General features: G+C 39.7%; 1 protein-coding gene across 3 annotated transcripts in view; it reads right to left on the reverse strand.

Annotated features, from left to right (window-relative positions):
• The window catches only part of ZDHHC20 (zinc finger DHHC-type palmitoyltransferase 20), a 71,201-nt gene that overhangs the window by 3,681 nt on the left and 50,407 nt on the right, over positions 1-17,113 (reverse strand). Inside the window, exons 8-12 of one of the 3 annotated variants that reach the window (XM_059903285.1) lie at positions 11,484-11,616; positions 8,396-8,522; positions 4,217-4,306; positions 2,698-2,813; positions 1,232-1,309 (exon numbers count right to left, since the gene is read on the reverse strand). In XM_059903285.1, the coding sequence (XP_059759268.1) occupies positions 1,272-1,309; positions 2,698-2,813; positions 4,217-4,306; positions 8,396-8,522; positions 11,484-11,616 (504 nt within the window). In that variant the 3' untranslated portion in view covers positions 1,232-1,271. Of the gene's footprint in view, positions 1-1,231; positions 1,310-2,697; positions 2,814-3,161; positions 3,207-4,216; positions 4,307-8,395; positions 8,523-11,483; positions 11,617-17,113 lie in introns of those variants that run through there. The other 2 variants (XM_059903287.1, XM_059903286.1) reach the window with 2 other exon arrangements.

Consider the following 17,113-nt stretch of genomic DNA (forward strand, 5'->3'; position numbering starts at 1 on the left):
CTGACTTTCCCTGAAGCCATTAAGTGAGCATTTTAATACAGGCAGATCCTTACACGTTTCCCTTAGTGTTAACTTGGGCATAATCTGAGAAGACTGCTATCAGATGTTTATGGGAATTTCAGTGAGTATTCTCAACCACCACAAGCATCAGCCATTATTCCGCCTACAGGGAGAGAAGATGCCCAGAGCCAGAACCCGGGAGCCCCGTCCGAGGACCAGCTCTGGGTGGGGCTGCCAATGACACGTGATCACCACCTGCAGCTCCTGCTGCCCTCTGCCTGCCAGGAGCCCCATCGGGGGCTGTTTCTGATACTCTCTGAGTCTTAGGCTCTGGCTGTGACTTGGACATGGCCTCCAGGTCCTTGTAAGGAACTGAATGCTAATGACAAACACCAAGCAAGGAAGCAGATGTCCCCTAGATGAGACTACAGATGAGAACAAAGCAACTGACGTAATAAAGGTGTGTTGTCTTCACCTGCTAAGTGTGTGATAATTTGTTAGGTAGCAATAGGTAACCAGGAAACACTACACGTAGGTTTTCAAAAATCTAATAGCTGCGTGTGACGCTGCTGAGCCAGTGAGCTTAGCTTCTGACTTGAACGTGTACAGCTGTCTTCTCTGTCTTTAAGCAGCAGGAGAGTTCACTCCATCCCTGCGGTTCAGTGTCAGTGTTTTAGCACTGCCCTCTCTGCTCCTACTGGTCCGTCGGGAAGGGCTTCTATTCCTACTTCAATCAGCCTCCTCTGGCTACTGCCTCTGGGCACACAGATAAGGCGTCACTGATCCACGTACTTGGCTACAGTAAACTGCTCTTCTGCTGTATCTTCTACTAAGTAAATAACATCAATGAACCTCTGAAGTCTTTTTTTCAGTCTTTAATCTTAGTCACTCTTCTCTGGATCAAATTTCTTCAGTAGTGGGCAAAAGTCACCTTTTTTCCTTAAACTAATTAATAAGGTACCATTCAGTGAAAAGGTTAGTTGTCCATATACCAATCCTAACAATTTTTATTAGTTTCTTCATTAATCTATCAACAAATATCCAGTAAGATCATGCTAGGAGTGGTAAGAAAAATGGGAGTTTAGGCAGATGTTACCTTCCAATCTCTCCTGAACGACCTGATTTTGCTGATATAATGGAAAGAGTAAAAAAGACTGAATTGCAAATTGTTTTGAGATTATGACATGCAAATAAACTAATTTTTGGAGAAATTACCTTTATACTGTCTTACCTTGCTCTTATTCAACTGGTTAGTTATGAACAAGTGGTACTCAATTTTCTATTGCCACTGTTACATGGTTATTTGTCCCTGTAAGCACATAATTATATATGACATGACAAAAAAAGAAATATTAAGTTTCTGGCTAAATGGTAAAATTGATGATTACAGTAAAAGCAAGTATTATGTAAGCACTAAATAGGCTTCTGGTGCCAACCATTTGCCTTCTGTTAGAACCCAGAAGGAAGGAAAGCAGTGCTAAAATCTGAAAGTCTGGTTTTATGCTTATCTTTGTAAAAACATCCTTTGGCTCTAAAGATGTTCAGGAGCAATAATTTCAAGTCCACAAATGGATTTTTCCCTTGATTTTATACTGAGGGTCTAATGACCTGAATGAAGGTCTTTTAAAAAAAATTTATTTTACTTTCTTTATTTATTTTTGGCTGTGTTGGGTCTTCGTTGTGTTGAACAGGCTTCTCACTGCAGTGGCCTCTCTTGTTGCGGAGCACGGGCTCCAGGCACGTGGGCTTCAGTAGTTGTGGGACGCGGGCTCAGTAGTTGTGGCTCGCGGGCTCCAGAGCACAGGCCCAGCAGCTGCAGCACATGGGCTCAGTTGCTCCACGGCATGTGGGATCCTCCCGAACCAGGGCTCGAACCCGTGTCCCCTGCATTGGCAGGCGGATTCCTAACCCCTGGGCCACCAGGGAAGTCCCCTGAATGAAGGTCTTAATGAAACTAATTTAAGAGAATTTAAATGCTGCTGAAAGCCGAAATGACAATAAGAGCAAACCAGAAATTGTGACAGCAAGCTTTCAAGTTTTAGGGTGTTTCCTAGAGTTAGTACCAAACCATTTTCCTACAGTGCAAGGAGAATGTTATTACTAGTATTATTAAGAACCACAGATATGTTTTAAGCTATAATGCTAGTGAGTGGCCAGACTATATTATAAACCGAGGCCTGATTCAAAGGCCCACTTCTATCTTATCAACTGTTGTATAATGTACCACAATTCATGAAATGATTAAGAGTCATCATGGTTCAACTACATTCAGTGCACTCTTTTTATACGAAGACAAGACAGCCAAAGAGTACAAGGCATTTCAAAATTATTTTCAAATAAGCAAAAGCTATGACCCCAAAGAAAAACCTTGTTTAAGCATTATCCAGAGTATTATGCCAAAAGAATTTTCTACATCCGAGGTGACAAAATACATGGCTGGGTAACAACAAGGAAAAACAAAATTATGAACAGAAAAAACCACAGCAGCAGCCACTACACTTCCTCACTCAACCTTCGCCTCCGTGAAAGCTACCAGGAAACACTAACGGCCCACGTATAAGATATTTTATTAAAAAGTTTCAAATATTTTCGTATTTTAAAATAGCACATAATGTATTTTAATTTTTCCACATTTGTTAAATCTGGTGATTTTCATTTTAACCAGACAAAGCAATGTTTTCAGATGACGAGCATTACCTGATCTGACGACACCTTCTTCAGATCCATTCTCTAGCCACTGAGGTTCACTGTCCAACAAGCGGTTTTTTGATTCACTAAGCGGTTTGATAGGAAAGGGTGGATTTGAGCCAATACTGAAAGAGGAGCAAATAATTTAGTAAATAGTCTAACGCTCAATTAATGATACTTAGTTAATAAGCAGCAAATTAGTATTCCTTCTCCTAAACATGTGAGGGCAACTCATGAGATCTCAGCACTCTGAAAAGACTCCATCTTCAAGAGAAAATGTGCCCCCAACCCCCCGCATTAAATGGCTCCTAGACCCAAGAATCTGTACTCAGCACTGCCAACGAAAACAATTAGATAAAAGAAAAACAGCTTCAGAGGCCAATCTGAAACATTTTTAACATGTTAATCAAGAGCCATAAGGTAGCACAAGGACAGGTGAGGATCTATGTCTGTGGCCAGGACAAAAAGATTACCTGTCATTTCCCAAGTTTTCTGCTTTCTACCTCTGCAGTATAGATCTAAGGGGAAAAAATGATTTAGTGATTTAGCGTAGACTTAGTTTTCTAGCTAAGAGATCCAGGGAGGGAGGGAATGGAGGAAAAAAAGGAGGAGGAAAAGGGAACTAGTATTGTCGGGGACCCACTATGGGCAGACGCTGTGCTGGGTGCTTTCTACACACCATCGCAATCTTCACAATAACCCCCGAAGGGAGTACAAATCCTCCTCTCATAGAGCTGGCAGCTGAGGCTCAGACAGTTTAAGTAACTTCTTCGAGCTCTGAGGTCCTAGGTTCTAAGGCCTATGTTCTTCCAAAATTAATCCGCTAGCTTGGAATTTATAATCCCTCCTCCCCCACAACTTATTTCTGGAGTAAGTTTCAAGTGTTTCACTTTGACAGAAGCATCTCTATCTCCTTTAAAATATCATTAAAAATGAACTATTTCTCTGAATTTATGAATCAGTGTGCTCGCCATACAAACTCTGAGAAAATATCCTCTAAGATGAAGAAGAAAAATTTTGTATTTGTATTTTTGAATCCTCATTAATATTATTTTCACGCTGCAGTTAAAATCTGTTTATCAAAATAAAATGGTGAATAGTACAATGACTAACTTCTTTGAAAATATAACTGATATAAACCAACATAATCAAATCTTGAAAGAGTCTTCGCTTCTAGGAAGACGCAGCACAGGTAGGGTAGCCGTGCTTCCTACCCTGCCAGACGCGTCCAGTGACATGAGACTGTCCTGCTTCAACTACTAACAGCAAGCGTTCACTTTCTTACTCTCAAAAGTGTTCTGGTTTGAATGATAAAAAATATGGTTATCCTGAGCATGTCAGCTATATCCACATTTTAACCCTCAGTTAAAAAAACTGAATAGAATTTCTCTTTATCTATGCTGGCTTGCTACATTACTACTGTATTTATCTATGTATAACACACACACACACACACACACACACACACACACACACACACAGTTTGCTCTATAATGAATTCTGAAAAACTTAATGACAAGAAGCACACCTTCTGGTATTTTCACTGTGGTTTGAAACAGAAGCTTGTTCTGGATCCGTCCCCACAAGACGAGTCGGAAAACTGCAGCCATCACCCTGACTGCATAATGAAAAATATCAGTAATAATTTAATCATGTTCAGTTAAATCAAAGTGGTCAAGTTTAACACCTATTTTCCAGAGGCATGGTATAAAATTATCACAACTTGTCATTTCAGAGAATGATTTCTAAGATTTCTAATTTAGAGGGATATTAGACTCCACTGAGGAAATAAGTCTTTTCCTTTTATAATTTACATATAGTTAAAAACAGTATCTTCCATGACTATTAAGATGATCATGTCTATTAAAGTTATGATAAACATACATATTCAAATATTTGGTTAACTGACCTGCTTATCACAATCATTTAAGATATCATAAACGCTCAAATTGAAATTCAAGATGTAAGTTCCACATAGTTATTTATTCAACAACATTCATTAAGCGAAAATATACTGGATGTTCCGAGTACCATTTTAAGTGCTAGGGATATACCACTCAACAAAAGAAAAGAAAATCTCTGCCTTCAAGAAGTTCACAACTTAAAAAAAAGTACAGCTATGCCTTCCACAGTCTAAAAACATCAAAACTGTGTACCGCAGGGAATTCCACTTCCAGCCAAGATGGATTAACCGGTACATTTGACCTCCTGTTGAACAGTATATACAACAACTCTTTGCAAAACAGGCAGCACAGAACTGTGGTGTCTGAAAGAAGAGAAACCAACCAAGGAGCTGCAGCTTCTGCCAGAACTTGAGCACCAACAGGGGGATGTGCAGAGCAAGGTGGTCTCACTGAATTAAGGTGACAGAGATGGGAGTTTCGAGAAGATGAGGAGGCTTCCTTCTATCGGACAGAGCTGAGGAAGAGGGATATGTGCAGAGAAAGGGCTACAGAAATCTGCACAGGGTTTTACTTGAGTCTTCTGATGAATACTAAGCCACACATGTGAATCTGGGAAAAGAACAACTGGGGAGTGTAAGCTGAACAATTCGGAGCCTGCACAGCACTGAAAGCCATTTGCATTCGACCTGCCAGAGTAGAGAGACCTCACTGAACATGTGGATATGGCAGAGACCGCAGCAGGCTCTCACCTTTGCTGTAGGATTAAACTTGCCCTACAGAAAATGCTACTTTACACCCAACCAAACAAAGGTTTAAACAAGCGTCAGGAGGACTAAGCTGAAACAGAAGTCTGCCAAAACAAAATTCAACATTCTTTAAAGGGAGACAAAATTTAAACATTCAGAATTCAAAATGTCCACCATCCAATCAAAAATTACTAGCATAAAAAGCAGTAAAATGTGATCACAACTGAGAGAAAAAAAAGTCAATAGAAAAGATTTAGAAATGACCATGAACACTTGAAACAAAGACGTTAAAACAGTGATTATAAATATGTCCATGAATTAACTGGAAAAAGTGGATATAAAGAAAAAAGAAATGTAAGATATAAAAAAAGAACCAAATTGAACTTCTGGAGCTGAAAAATATAATATCTGAAATAAGAAATTCACTGGATGAGCCTAACAGTAGACATTATAGAAGAAAAGATAAGTGAACTCACAGACATAACAATAGAAATGATCCAATTTGAAGCAAAGAGAGAAAAAAGATGGAGGGGGAGAAGGGAGGGACAACAGCAATGACCGGTGGGTTATGACATATATTTAAGAGAACCTGAAAAGCTAGTGGGGGAAGGGCACAGGAAGAGGGAAGCAGGCAGAAAAAACAATTGAAAATTATTTCAAAATTATTCAGATTGGACTTCCCTGGTGGCACAGTGGTTAAGAATCCTCCCGCCAATGCAGGGGACACAGGTTCGAGCCCTGGTCCGGGAAGATCCCACATGCCATTGATCAACTAAGCCCGTGCGCCACAACTACTGAGCCTGCGCTCTGGAGCCTGCGAGCCACAACTACTGAGCCCGTGTGCCACAACTACTGCAGCCCGTGTGCCTAGAGCCTGTGCTCCACAACAAACAGAAGCCACTAAATGAGAAGCCCGCGCACAGCAACAAAGAGTAGCCCCTGCTCACTGCAACTAGAGAAAGCCTGCGCACAGCAACGAAGACCCAACGCAGCCAAATAAATAAATAAATGAATAAATAAATAATTCAGATCTGATGAAAACTACAAATTCATAGATCCAAGAAGCCTAATGAACTCCAAAGAGGATAAACACAAGGCAAACCATACTAAGGAACATCATCATCAGACTACTTAAAACCAGTGATAAAGATAAAAATCTTAAAAGTAGCCACAGGGGAAAAAAGACATAGTAATTTACAAGCATACCTCGTTTTATTGTGTTTCATTTTACTGTGCTTTGCAGATACTGTGATTTTTACAAATTAAAGGTTTGAGGCAACCCTACATTGAGCAAGTCTATCGGTGCCATTTTTCCAACGGCATCTGCTCACTTTGCGTCTCTGGGTCACGTATTGGCAATTCTCACAATATTTCAAACCCTCCACCAGCAAAAAGATTACGACTTGCTGAAGGCTCAGATAACGATTAGCAGTTTTTAGCAATAAAGTATTTTTAAATCAAGGTATGTACATTGTTTTTTTTTTTTTTTTTTAGACATAATGCTATTGAACACTTAACAGTCTATGGTTATAGACTGTTATATGCACTGGGAAACCAAAAAATTCGTATGACTCACTTTACTATGATATTTGCTTTATTGCGGTGGTCTGGAACCAAACCTGCAATAATCTCCGAGGTGTGCCTGTACAAACAGTGGAATAAAGATAAGAGAGAGGCTGATTTATTGACACAAACAACACAAGCCAGATGATAATGGAACAACATCTTTAAAGAAGGGGAAAGAAAAAACAAAGACAAAAAACCCAACTGCCAACATTGAAATTTCTGTTTAGGGAAAATAACCTTAACAAATAATAGGCTATGTTGCAACCAGTCAGAGTGGAAACACCTGAATATAAGGGACAACAGATAAAGCGCACGGAAGGGACTGGCGCCCTTGAAGATGAAGCTCAGGAAAAAGGCCGCACGGAAAGTGAGCAGCCACCAGGGCGCCGCGGCGGAGCCTCCCGAGGGGCCCCTGCAGGGACAAGGGGAGGGAGGCGACAGAAGAAGTACTTGAAGAGACAGTGGTTAAAAGTACTTTCCAAATCTGATGAAAGTTTAAAAATTACAGATCCAAGAAGCTCAACAATCCTAAGCACGAGAATCGTGAAGAAAACGACACCAGGCACGTCATAATCAAATTGCAAGAAACTAGTGATAAACAAAATCTTAAAAGCAGCCAGAGAAAAATGTCATATTACACAAATAGTAATAAACATAATATCCACAAACTTCTCATCAGAAAAAAATGCAAGCAGCATCTACAATTCTATACCAAGCAAAATGTCTTTCAAAAATGAAGGCAATTGGGAATTCCCTGGCCGTCCAGTGGTTAGGACTCTGAACTTTCACTGCTGGGGCCTGGGTTCAAGCTCTGCTCAGGGAACTAAGATCCCATGTGGCGTGGCAAAAAAAAAAAGAAAAAAAAGAAAGAAAGAATGCAAATATGTCATTTTCAGACAAAATAACAAGCAATAGAGTTCCCTGTTAAGGGAAAAAAGGAAAAAAACCCACAACACTTACAAATATGGTACTTGAATTTCAAATATTTTTTCCTTCTCTATAATGACTTTTGGTATATAGATGGCCTAGGATGGCTGAGAATTTGGGAGAAAAGGAAATTATGAATCATCTTGAGCATATATTCTCATTTAAATTTAAATGCAGGTAAAAACTGCATTCTGTGTTGGGTCTTCTTTGATTTAAGACACAACAGAATACATAACCTGTACTGGAAATCTTTGAAGATATGGCTAATAAATATAAATTCTTATGATTCTTTACTTCACAAACTTATTTTCATTTTGAAAGAAAAAGAGTGATTCTTATTTTCTATGAATCATCTTTTTTTCTCATTCAAATATATGCCCAAACTCTCCTTCACCCTTGTAAAAAACATGAAAAATAAAATACTTCACGTAATCAAGATATTCTGAGTTTTCATTCTTAAGGCTCATAATGTCATAATATACTATATTCTCTGAATCATTTAATCAGAGAGACAGAGACTATCACAGGTTCCATAATTTCTGAGACGTGCATTTTATAAACTACCTTGAAAATATTGGAAGTAGCCAATATTTCTTTTCATCGCCAAAGACTTGTCTCCAATTTTTACTGCATCCAAGCGAGAAACCGTTTCCATCAGGTCCATATGAAAATGTGGGTGCACGGAATGATTCTGTTACAGATATATATTACAAAAAAGAAGAGTTAACCTATTCGAAAATTATAGGAGGGAAGGAAAGTACCAATTTTTTTTCCTTTTCTTTTTTTAAACTTTTTTGGGAAAAAATATAACCTCTTGAATATTTCATCACCCTTATAAAATGAAAATGTCAAAATAATTATGTGATATTAAGGAAAATCGACTGAAGAATGTTCAATACACCTTAGCCTTTTTCTTTTTTTTTTTTTTTAAGATATTCTATCTCTTGCAACTTCACTCATTCATTATTTATCAATTTCCTACTATGTGCCTTATGGCAAAGCACCAGGTTTTGGGATCCCAAGGTAAAGTAGATGAAATTCTGACCAAAGAACCCACAGTCTAACAAAAGTCTATCAGAATGACAGTGTGATAGAGATACGTGCGAGTGTTGGGGGTGGTGGCCAAGGAAGGTGAAATATGCAGGAGGTGACGCCTGAGCACGATCCTGAGCTATGAATAATAACAAGTGAGGAAGCTGATGGCGGCCAGAGCCTAGGATCTCTGTTTAAAGATAGAATGCATTTCAGAATGTTTTATAAGCTATGGATAAGAAGGAGCCAGGGAGAGACGGATTGGGAAAGGTTGATGACACAGAAAAGTGAAGTAAAAACTGATGGAAGAAAGTTCTAGAAGAAATGGGATGGCCTTTAGAAAAGTTCTAAAGATTAACCATTGATACCAGAAAAGACATCGTGTCCGTAGAAGTTAGAAAGAGGGTGACACTGATGGGTTTGAAAGTAGAAATGTTTGTGTGAGGTTATAAAGGTGAGACGATAAGAATTTACTTGTGGCGACTTCTAACTTTTCTATGAAGCGTTCACAAAACAGGTAAGGAAATTAGGGAGAATGATGAAAGTCTGGAATACCTATTGTGGGTAATAACGTGGCAAACCTGATCAGAAACACGTGACATTACTGCCAAATAGAGCTGAGGGCCTAAGTGAGGTCTGAGACTTTGAATCTGTAGTTGTGACCACCTCTGTGGGAGTGGGACGGCCTTCACCAGCTCTCTCCAGCCCCACTGCACTGGGAGAAGAACGCATCGCTGGAATAACCTGGGTCAGGGACTGGCAAAGGCGTTGTGGGAGAAGAGGCACCTAGGAGCATGCGTAATGCGAGGGTGCTGCTGGGAGCTTGAGGGCATTTATTATAGGATCTAGAATGGAAAAGGGTGAGAGACGAAACCAGAGGGAAAGAAACGTGGGAGAAAAGTGGTGCAGTGTGGAGGACTCAGGAAGCTAGAAAGGGCACGCACTGGAGCACGGAAAGGGAGAGCTGAACGGATAAAGACTGTGGTCAGAGAATGGAAACGTCAAGGTGAAAACGTGAGGCCTCTTCAGTTTCAAGTGATGAAAGGTTCAGTGTTTGGGTACAGGAATGACTGGCTATCAGGATCAAAGAGACCAACCAGCCTGTCTGGGGTGACAGCAGCAGTTTGAATGTATTAATAGAAACTGTGTAACATGAGAAATGATTCAAGGTAGGGAGGTGACAGCTATGAGGAAGGTACAAGTGATGCCCCAAAGGACACCTGGAAGCAGCAGCGCAGAGCTGGGTAACACCAGGGTGTGCGGGGAGTGGTGTGTTAGGGGAAGGTTTTCCAAAGTGTGGGTTTAAACATCTTAATAGGCTGTAAAATCAATTCAGTGCTTTGAAACCACCATTTCTTTTTAAAGAACTAGAACAGAAAATATTAGAGTACATTGGACATAGTAGACATTAATGATGTTTTACGAAGATTTTGCTTATTCTAATTACATAATTTTATAAATGTGTGTGCATGCACTAGGTAGTGATATAAAATGATGCATTTCTTACTGTAGTCACTGCTTCCCAGGAAGCACTCACCTCTCAGACACCTAGAGGGTTTGGGCGGGAAACAAGTGAAGCAGGGTGGGAACCGTGGCCAATTAAATGCTCGTGGCCACCGGAAGCAGTCAGCCACTACTGAGCTCCTACCGAATGATGCCAGGTGGGAAAATAGGGCCACCAGAGTCATCAGTTTTGAAAAGAAGAAATCTCCTTTTCTGTGTGAAATCTCTCAGTGTCCAGCTGCTTGGGAGGTCTGAAGAGCTAGGCTTTGCATGTGGGCTGCCTTCTGTAACCTCGGGTTAAAGGTGAAGAGATGACAGGATATTCTGTGACGATGATAAATTAATTGACATAAGGAAGCTTATTCACACGGAAAAGGGATGAAGGCGTGGGAACTGGAGGAGAGCAACAGCAGAGTGAGCTGGGAAAGGCGGGGCACCGAACCCTTTACCCTGGAGGCCCATCACGTCTTACAGGACTCCACAAGACACGAGATTAAAGGGGTCCAAATGTAAGAGTACCTAAGAATCTCCCTGCAACGTCTGCATCTTTCTATGTTAAAATACGTCCACCTCTCCTTTAGACAGCAGGGAGTGTTTAACTTTCTTTCGAAACACTGCGACAGATCCCTGTTTTGTTAGCCAATACCTCAATATTCCAGTTATGGCTGGTGTTGCTGCTTACATGCCTATGGTTTAGTCTGAGCAATGCCACACCACTGTTGTTTAAGAAGCGTGTGTCCAATTGTTGGAATACCTTACTGAATTCTTCCTCAATATTTTCATTTTAAAAAAATGAGCAAAAACGGGACATAAGTGCTAACATTAGTGATACAACAAAGGCAGGAAACAGCTTTTATTAAAATTTATAAAATATAGTCAGTTCTCTACTTTTATGTACAACACACTACTGAAAAAATATATAAAAGTCAATCTTACTTCCTCAACCTTCTCAAAATTATGAACCTTTACATTTATTAAACAGCCATTGTTCCTATCCAGTCCAAGTTAATTTTAATACAGAATTATTTTATCTTTATCATCTTTTGTCCTTCTCTAGACTTCATGTTCATTTGTGGCCATTTTCCCAAATAATTATGCTTTATTTTAACCTACTTACCTATAGTTGTTCTGTTTTTTCCAACTAGCCAGCAGTGGTAGCTGAGAAGTGACAACACGCTGATGAAGAACATCGTCGACACAAAGAAAAGAAAAAGTATGTGGAATTTTGCACGTGTATCTGAGAGTTCATTCTGAGGAAAGAAAAAAGAAGACTTCCTTTTCAGAATAGTCAACCTCCAAAATATACTCTCACAAATTTGGTTCTTCCTGAAGATTGTTGAATTTGCCAAAAAAATGCCAGATATGAGAAGTAATAAAATAAATTAGATAATATATCCAAAAGCAACATTTCCCAAAGCAAGAGAACTGGTATTATCAGAGGGGCTTGCTTACATAACATGTCAGAAAGAGTCACTTTAAAAACCGCTCTTAAATTTTAGCAATAGTTTCAGTAATAAAATAAAAAGATGGACGTTTTTACCTAACGTTTTTCTTTTGTACTTTATACATATATTCAAGCTTTCCCCAACATCCAGGATACACGAGGGTTTTCTCCATCTACGCTACTATTTGCTTGTTTTAATTACATAACCAGAAACTAATTGTGATAAATTTATTTTTGGACTTCCCTAGTCTCTGTCTTCGGAACACCACTGCACACAGCCATCCCTTCAGCTGCTTCCATTCCTACCTTTTTAATCCTTGCTCCTTTCCTACAGAGCCTGTTTTGGTAATTACCGATTTTGGTATGTCAATTTGCCACAAGGCATTAGTGAACGAAAACAGCTTCTGTTACCCATTCTAATGGCTAGATTCATTTCAACAGAAGCAAAGCGTTAACCCAGAAGAAGTCAGTCTCTAGCAAGAGGATTAGAAGGAAGCCTTTAAGCATTCGCTCTCACGACAAAGCCGCACAGCCAACCACAGCCTCACAGAACAAGAGCTGCTCCTGCTTGATTTAAACACTGTTTACAGGCTAAGAGGAAGGTTTTTAGCATTAGGTGATTCTGACATCTATCTTCTCCTCTTCTCTTCCAGAGTAACCGCAATACCTTTTAAATACATCAAGTGACTCTTCTATCTCCCCATCTTGTGTAACAAATGAGTACTATACATACTCACTATCAATGTCACAAAAAAGATGGCAAGACTGTCATGGCAATGATGTATTTTACCTTTGGACAACTCTCTGTAGATTTCCTGCGGCAAAGCTTGTACAAATAGAGACAACGCATTAAGAAACCACTTTTTATACAAAATTATCCTGCGCACTATTGTCATAAACCTTTCACGTTTGGAAGGACCACTAAGACGTGGCTCTCTAAAGGTCATCAACGACGTTTTCTCAAAAACCGCAAAAGACAAGAACATTCTGCCCTCCAAGCACGTTTAGGGTACACTTTACATACCTTTCCACAAAGTTTTTAAAACAGAGATTTGTATCTAGGAAAGCATAAAATTGATTTTTTTAGCAAACAGCTTTTTAAAAACTTCTGATGACTAGTTTCTAAAAACTAGATCTAATAATTTCTCACCTGCCTCACTGGTACTGCAGTAGCCTTCCAAGGGGTGCCATCTCCTCCCCTCCAGTCTACTTTCCACACAGCAGCCAGAGGGACCCTTTATAAGGCCGATGGCGCTACCCCCTGCTCCCCATTCCACGGCCCTTGCAAAGCCCGCAGAGACCCTGCATCCCCAGCCGCCTCCTGGACCCCTGTTCCCCTGCTCATCGACTCCAGCCTTGCCAGCTGCTGGCATGGTGCCACTCCTTCTGGGCCTTTACTCTAGAGGTCAGATGTCTCCTCTGTTTGAAACACTCTTCTCTCAGGTATCCACTAAGTCCCGTCAAGTTTTCGCTCAGCTTTACCTTCTTACTGAGGCCTACCACGATCACTCTTAAAAAAAATTCAGATGTAATTGACATATAATGTTATTTTAGTTTCAGGAGTTCAGCATAATGATTCCATATATGTCTACACGGCAAAATGATCACCGCAAGAAGTCTAGTTCACACCCACCACCACACAGACTCACAAAAACTTTTTTCTTGTGAGGAGATCTTTCAAGACCTAACTCTTAGACACTTTCAAATATACTTATCAGCCATAGTCACCATGTTGTACATTACAGCCCCAGGCTTATTCTGCCACCTTCTCCCACTTCACCCATCCCCCACCCCATACCTCTGACAACCACCAAAATGTTCTTTGTATCTATGGGGTTTTTTTTTAATTCCACATAAAAGTTAGATAATATGGTATTTGTCTTTCTCTGTCTGACTTTATTCCCTTATTATATAATGCCCTCAAGGCCCATCTGAGTTGTCAAAAACGGCAAGATTTCCTTCTTGTTCTATGGCAGAATTTATACCATTTATGCAACGGTATAAATTCCGTTGCATATTTATACCATAATTTCTTCATCCACCAATGTAAACTTAGGAGTGTTTTCATGTCTTGGCTGTTATAAACAATGCTGCAGTGAACACAGGGATGCAGATATCTTTTTGAGTTAGTGTTTTCCTTTCCTTTGGATATACTCCCAGCGGTGGAATTTCTGGATTTCATAATAGTTCTAATTTTAATTTTTTGAGGACTCTCCGTACCATTCTCCACAATGGCCGCGCTAATTTACACTCCCACCAACAGCACACAAGGGCTCCCTTTTCTCCACATCCTTGCCAAAACTTGTTATTGCTTGTCTTTTTGATAATAGCCATTCTAAAAGGTGTGAGGTGGTATCTTGCTGTGGTTTTGATTTGCATTTCCCTGATGATCAGTGATGTTGAGCATCTTTTCATGTGTCTGTTGGCCATCTGCATGTCTTCATTGGAAAAATGTCTATTCAGACCTTCTGACCATTTTTTAATCTGATTGTTTTGTTTTTGCTATTAAGTTGTATGAGTTCTTTATATATTTTGAATATTACTCCTTATCAGATACATAATTTGCAAATATTTTCTTCCATTCAGTAGGCTGCCTTTTCATTTTGTTAATGATTTCCTTTTCTGTGCAGAAACTTCTAGTGTGACATGGTCCCACTTGTTTAGTTTTGCTTTTGTGGCTTTTGCATTTGATGTCAAATCCAAAAAATCATTGCCAAGGCTGAAGTCAAGGAGCTTACCATCTGTATTTTCTTCTAGGAGATTTATGATTTCAGGTCTCATGTTCAAGTCTTTAATCCATTTGGAATTGATTTTTGCCTGTGATGTAGGACTGAGGTTCAGTTTCATTCTTTTGCATGTGGCTACCCAGGTTTCCCAACACCATTTACTGAAGAGACTGTCCTTTCCCCATTGTATCTTCTTGGCTCCTTGTCATAAATTAACTGACCGTATGTGCATGGGTTGATTTCTGTGCTCTCTTATTCTATTCCACTGATCTATGTGTCTGTTTTTATGCCAATAACATACTGTTATGATTACTACAGATGTGTAATATAATTTGAAATCAGGAAGTGAGATGTCTCTAGCTTTGTTCTTTTTCTTCAAGACTGTTTTGGTTATTTGGCTCTTTTGTGGTTCTATACACATTTTAGGATTGTTCTATTTCTGTGAAAAATGGCATTGGAATTTTGATGGGGATTGCATTGACTCTGTAGATTGCTTTGGGTAGTATGGACATTTTAAACAATATGAATTCTTCCAACCCATAATCACAGATTATTTTTCCATTTATTTGTGTCTTCTTCATTTGCTGTCATCAATGCCTCATACTTTCCAGTGTAGAGATCTTTCATATCCTCGTTTAGAGTTATTCCTAGGTATTTTATTCTTTTTGATGCAATTGTAAATCGGACTGTTTTCGTAACTTCCCTTTCTGACACTTTGTTATTAGTGTATAGAGATGCAACAGATTTTTGTATATTGATTTTGTAACCTGCAACTTCACTGAATTTATTAGTTCTAACAGTTTTTTTGTAGACTCTCTGATTTTCTAATATGTCACTTGAAAATAGAGACAGTTTAACTTCTTCCTTTCCTATCTGGATGCATTTTATTTCTTTTACTTGCCTAACTGTCCTGGCTGGCTAAGACTTTCGATACTATGTTGAATAAAAGTGGCCAGAACAGGCAACCTTGTCTTGTTCCTGATATTAGAGGAAAAGCTTTCAGCTTTTCACCACTGAGTATGATGTTAGCTGTAGGCTTGTCAATATATGGCCTTTATTAAGCTGAGGTGCATTCCCTCTATACCCATTTTGTTGACAGTTTTTACCATAAATGGATCCTGAATTTTGACAAATGCTTTTTCTGCATCTATTGAGATGATCATGTAATTTTTATCCTTCATTCCGTTAATGTGGTGTACCACGTTGACTGATATGCAGATGTTGAACCATCCTTGCATCCCTGGAATAAATCCCACTTGATCATAGTGTATGGTCCTTTTAACGTATTGTTGAATTTGGTTTGCTAGTATTTTGTTGAGGATTTTTAAATCTATGTTCATCAGGGATACTGGCCTGTAATTTTCTTGTGGTGACCTTGTCTGGTTTTACTATTGGGGTAACACTGACCTCATAAAATGAGTCTGGAAGTGTTCCCTCTTCCATTTTTGGGAACTCTGAGAAGGACAGATGTTAACTCTTCACCTGTCAAGCCACCTGGTCTGGGACTTTTGTTTGTTGGGAGGTTTTTGATTACTTATTCAATCTCCTTACTATTAATCAGTCTGTTCAGATTTTCTATTTCTTCATGATTCAGTCTTGGTAGGTTGTATGTTTCTAGGAATTTATCCATTTTTTCTAGGTTATCCAATTATTTGGCATATAATTGTTCATAGAAATCTCTTTGATCCTTTGTATTTATCAGTTGTAATGTCTCCTCTTTTTTTTTTTTAATATTTATTTTTGGCTGTGTTGGATCTTTGTTGCTGTGCACGGGCTTTCTCTAGGTTCTCTAGTTGCACCACCAGGGAAGCCCTAAGAGCTGGTTTCTTGTAAAGATAAACAGAATAGACAGGCCTTTCCCTTGTCTCACCAAGAAAAAAATAGAGGACTCAAAATCAGAAATGAAAGAGGAGGACTTCCCTGGTGGCATAGTGGTTAAGAATCTGCCTGCCAATGCAGGGGACATGGGTTCGATCCCTGGTCCGTGAAGATGCCACATACCGTGGAGCAACTAGGTCCATGCACCACAACTACTGAGCCTATGCTCTAGAGCCCACAAGGCACAACTACTGAGCCCGTGAGCCACAACTACTGAGCCCGCGTGCCACAACTACTGAAGTCCGCGTGCCACAACTACTGAAGCCCGCACACCTAGAGCCCGTGCTCCACACAAGAGAAGCCACCACAATGAGAAGCCTGTGCACCACAAGGAGGAGTAGCCCCCATTCACCACAACTAGAGAAAGCCCGCGTGCAGCAACAAAGACCCAACTCAGCCAAAAATAAACAAAACAAAAAACCAAAAAAACAGCTCTTCACTCATCTTTTCTACTATCTTTTTAGTTTCTGTTCCATTTATTTTCACTCTGATCTATATTTCCTTCCTTTTAGGGTTTTTTTAAAAATTTTATTTTTGGCCGCTCTGCACGGCATGTGGGATCTTAGTTCCCCAGTCCGGGATCGAACTCAAGCCCCCTGCAGTGGAAGCACGGAGTCTTAACCACTGGACCACCAGGGAAGTCCCTAACTTCAGGCTTTGTTCTTTTTCTAGTTCCTTGAAGTGTAAAGTTAGGTTACT

This window comes from Balaenoptera ricei, chromosome 18 (assembly GCF_028023285.1).
Source record: "Balaenoptera ricei isolate mBalRic1 chromosome 18, mBalRic1.hap2, whole genome shotgun sequence".
Taxonomy (NCBI): domain Eukaryota; kingdom Metazoa; phylum Chordata; class Mammalia; order Artiodactyla; family Balaenopteridae; genus Balaenoptera; species Balaenoptera ricei.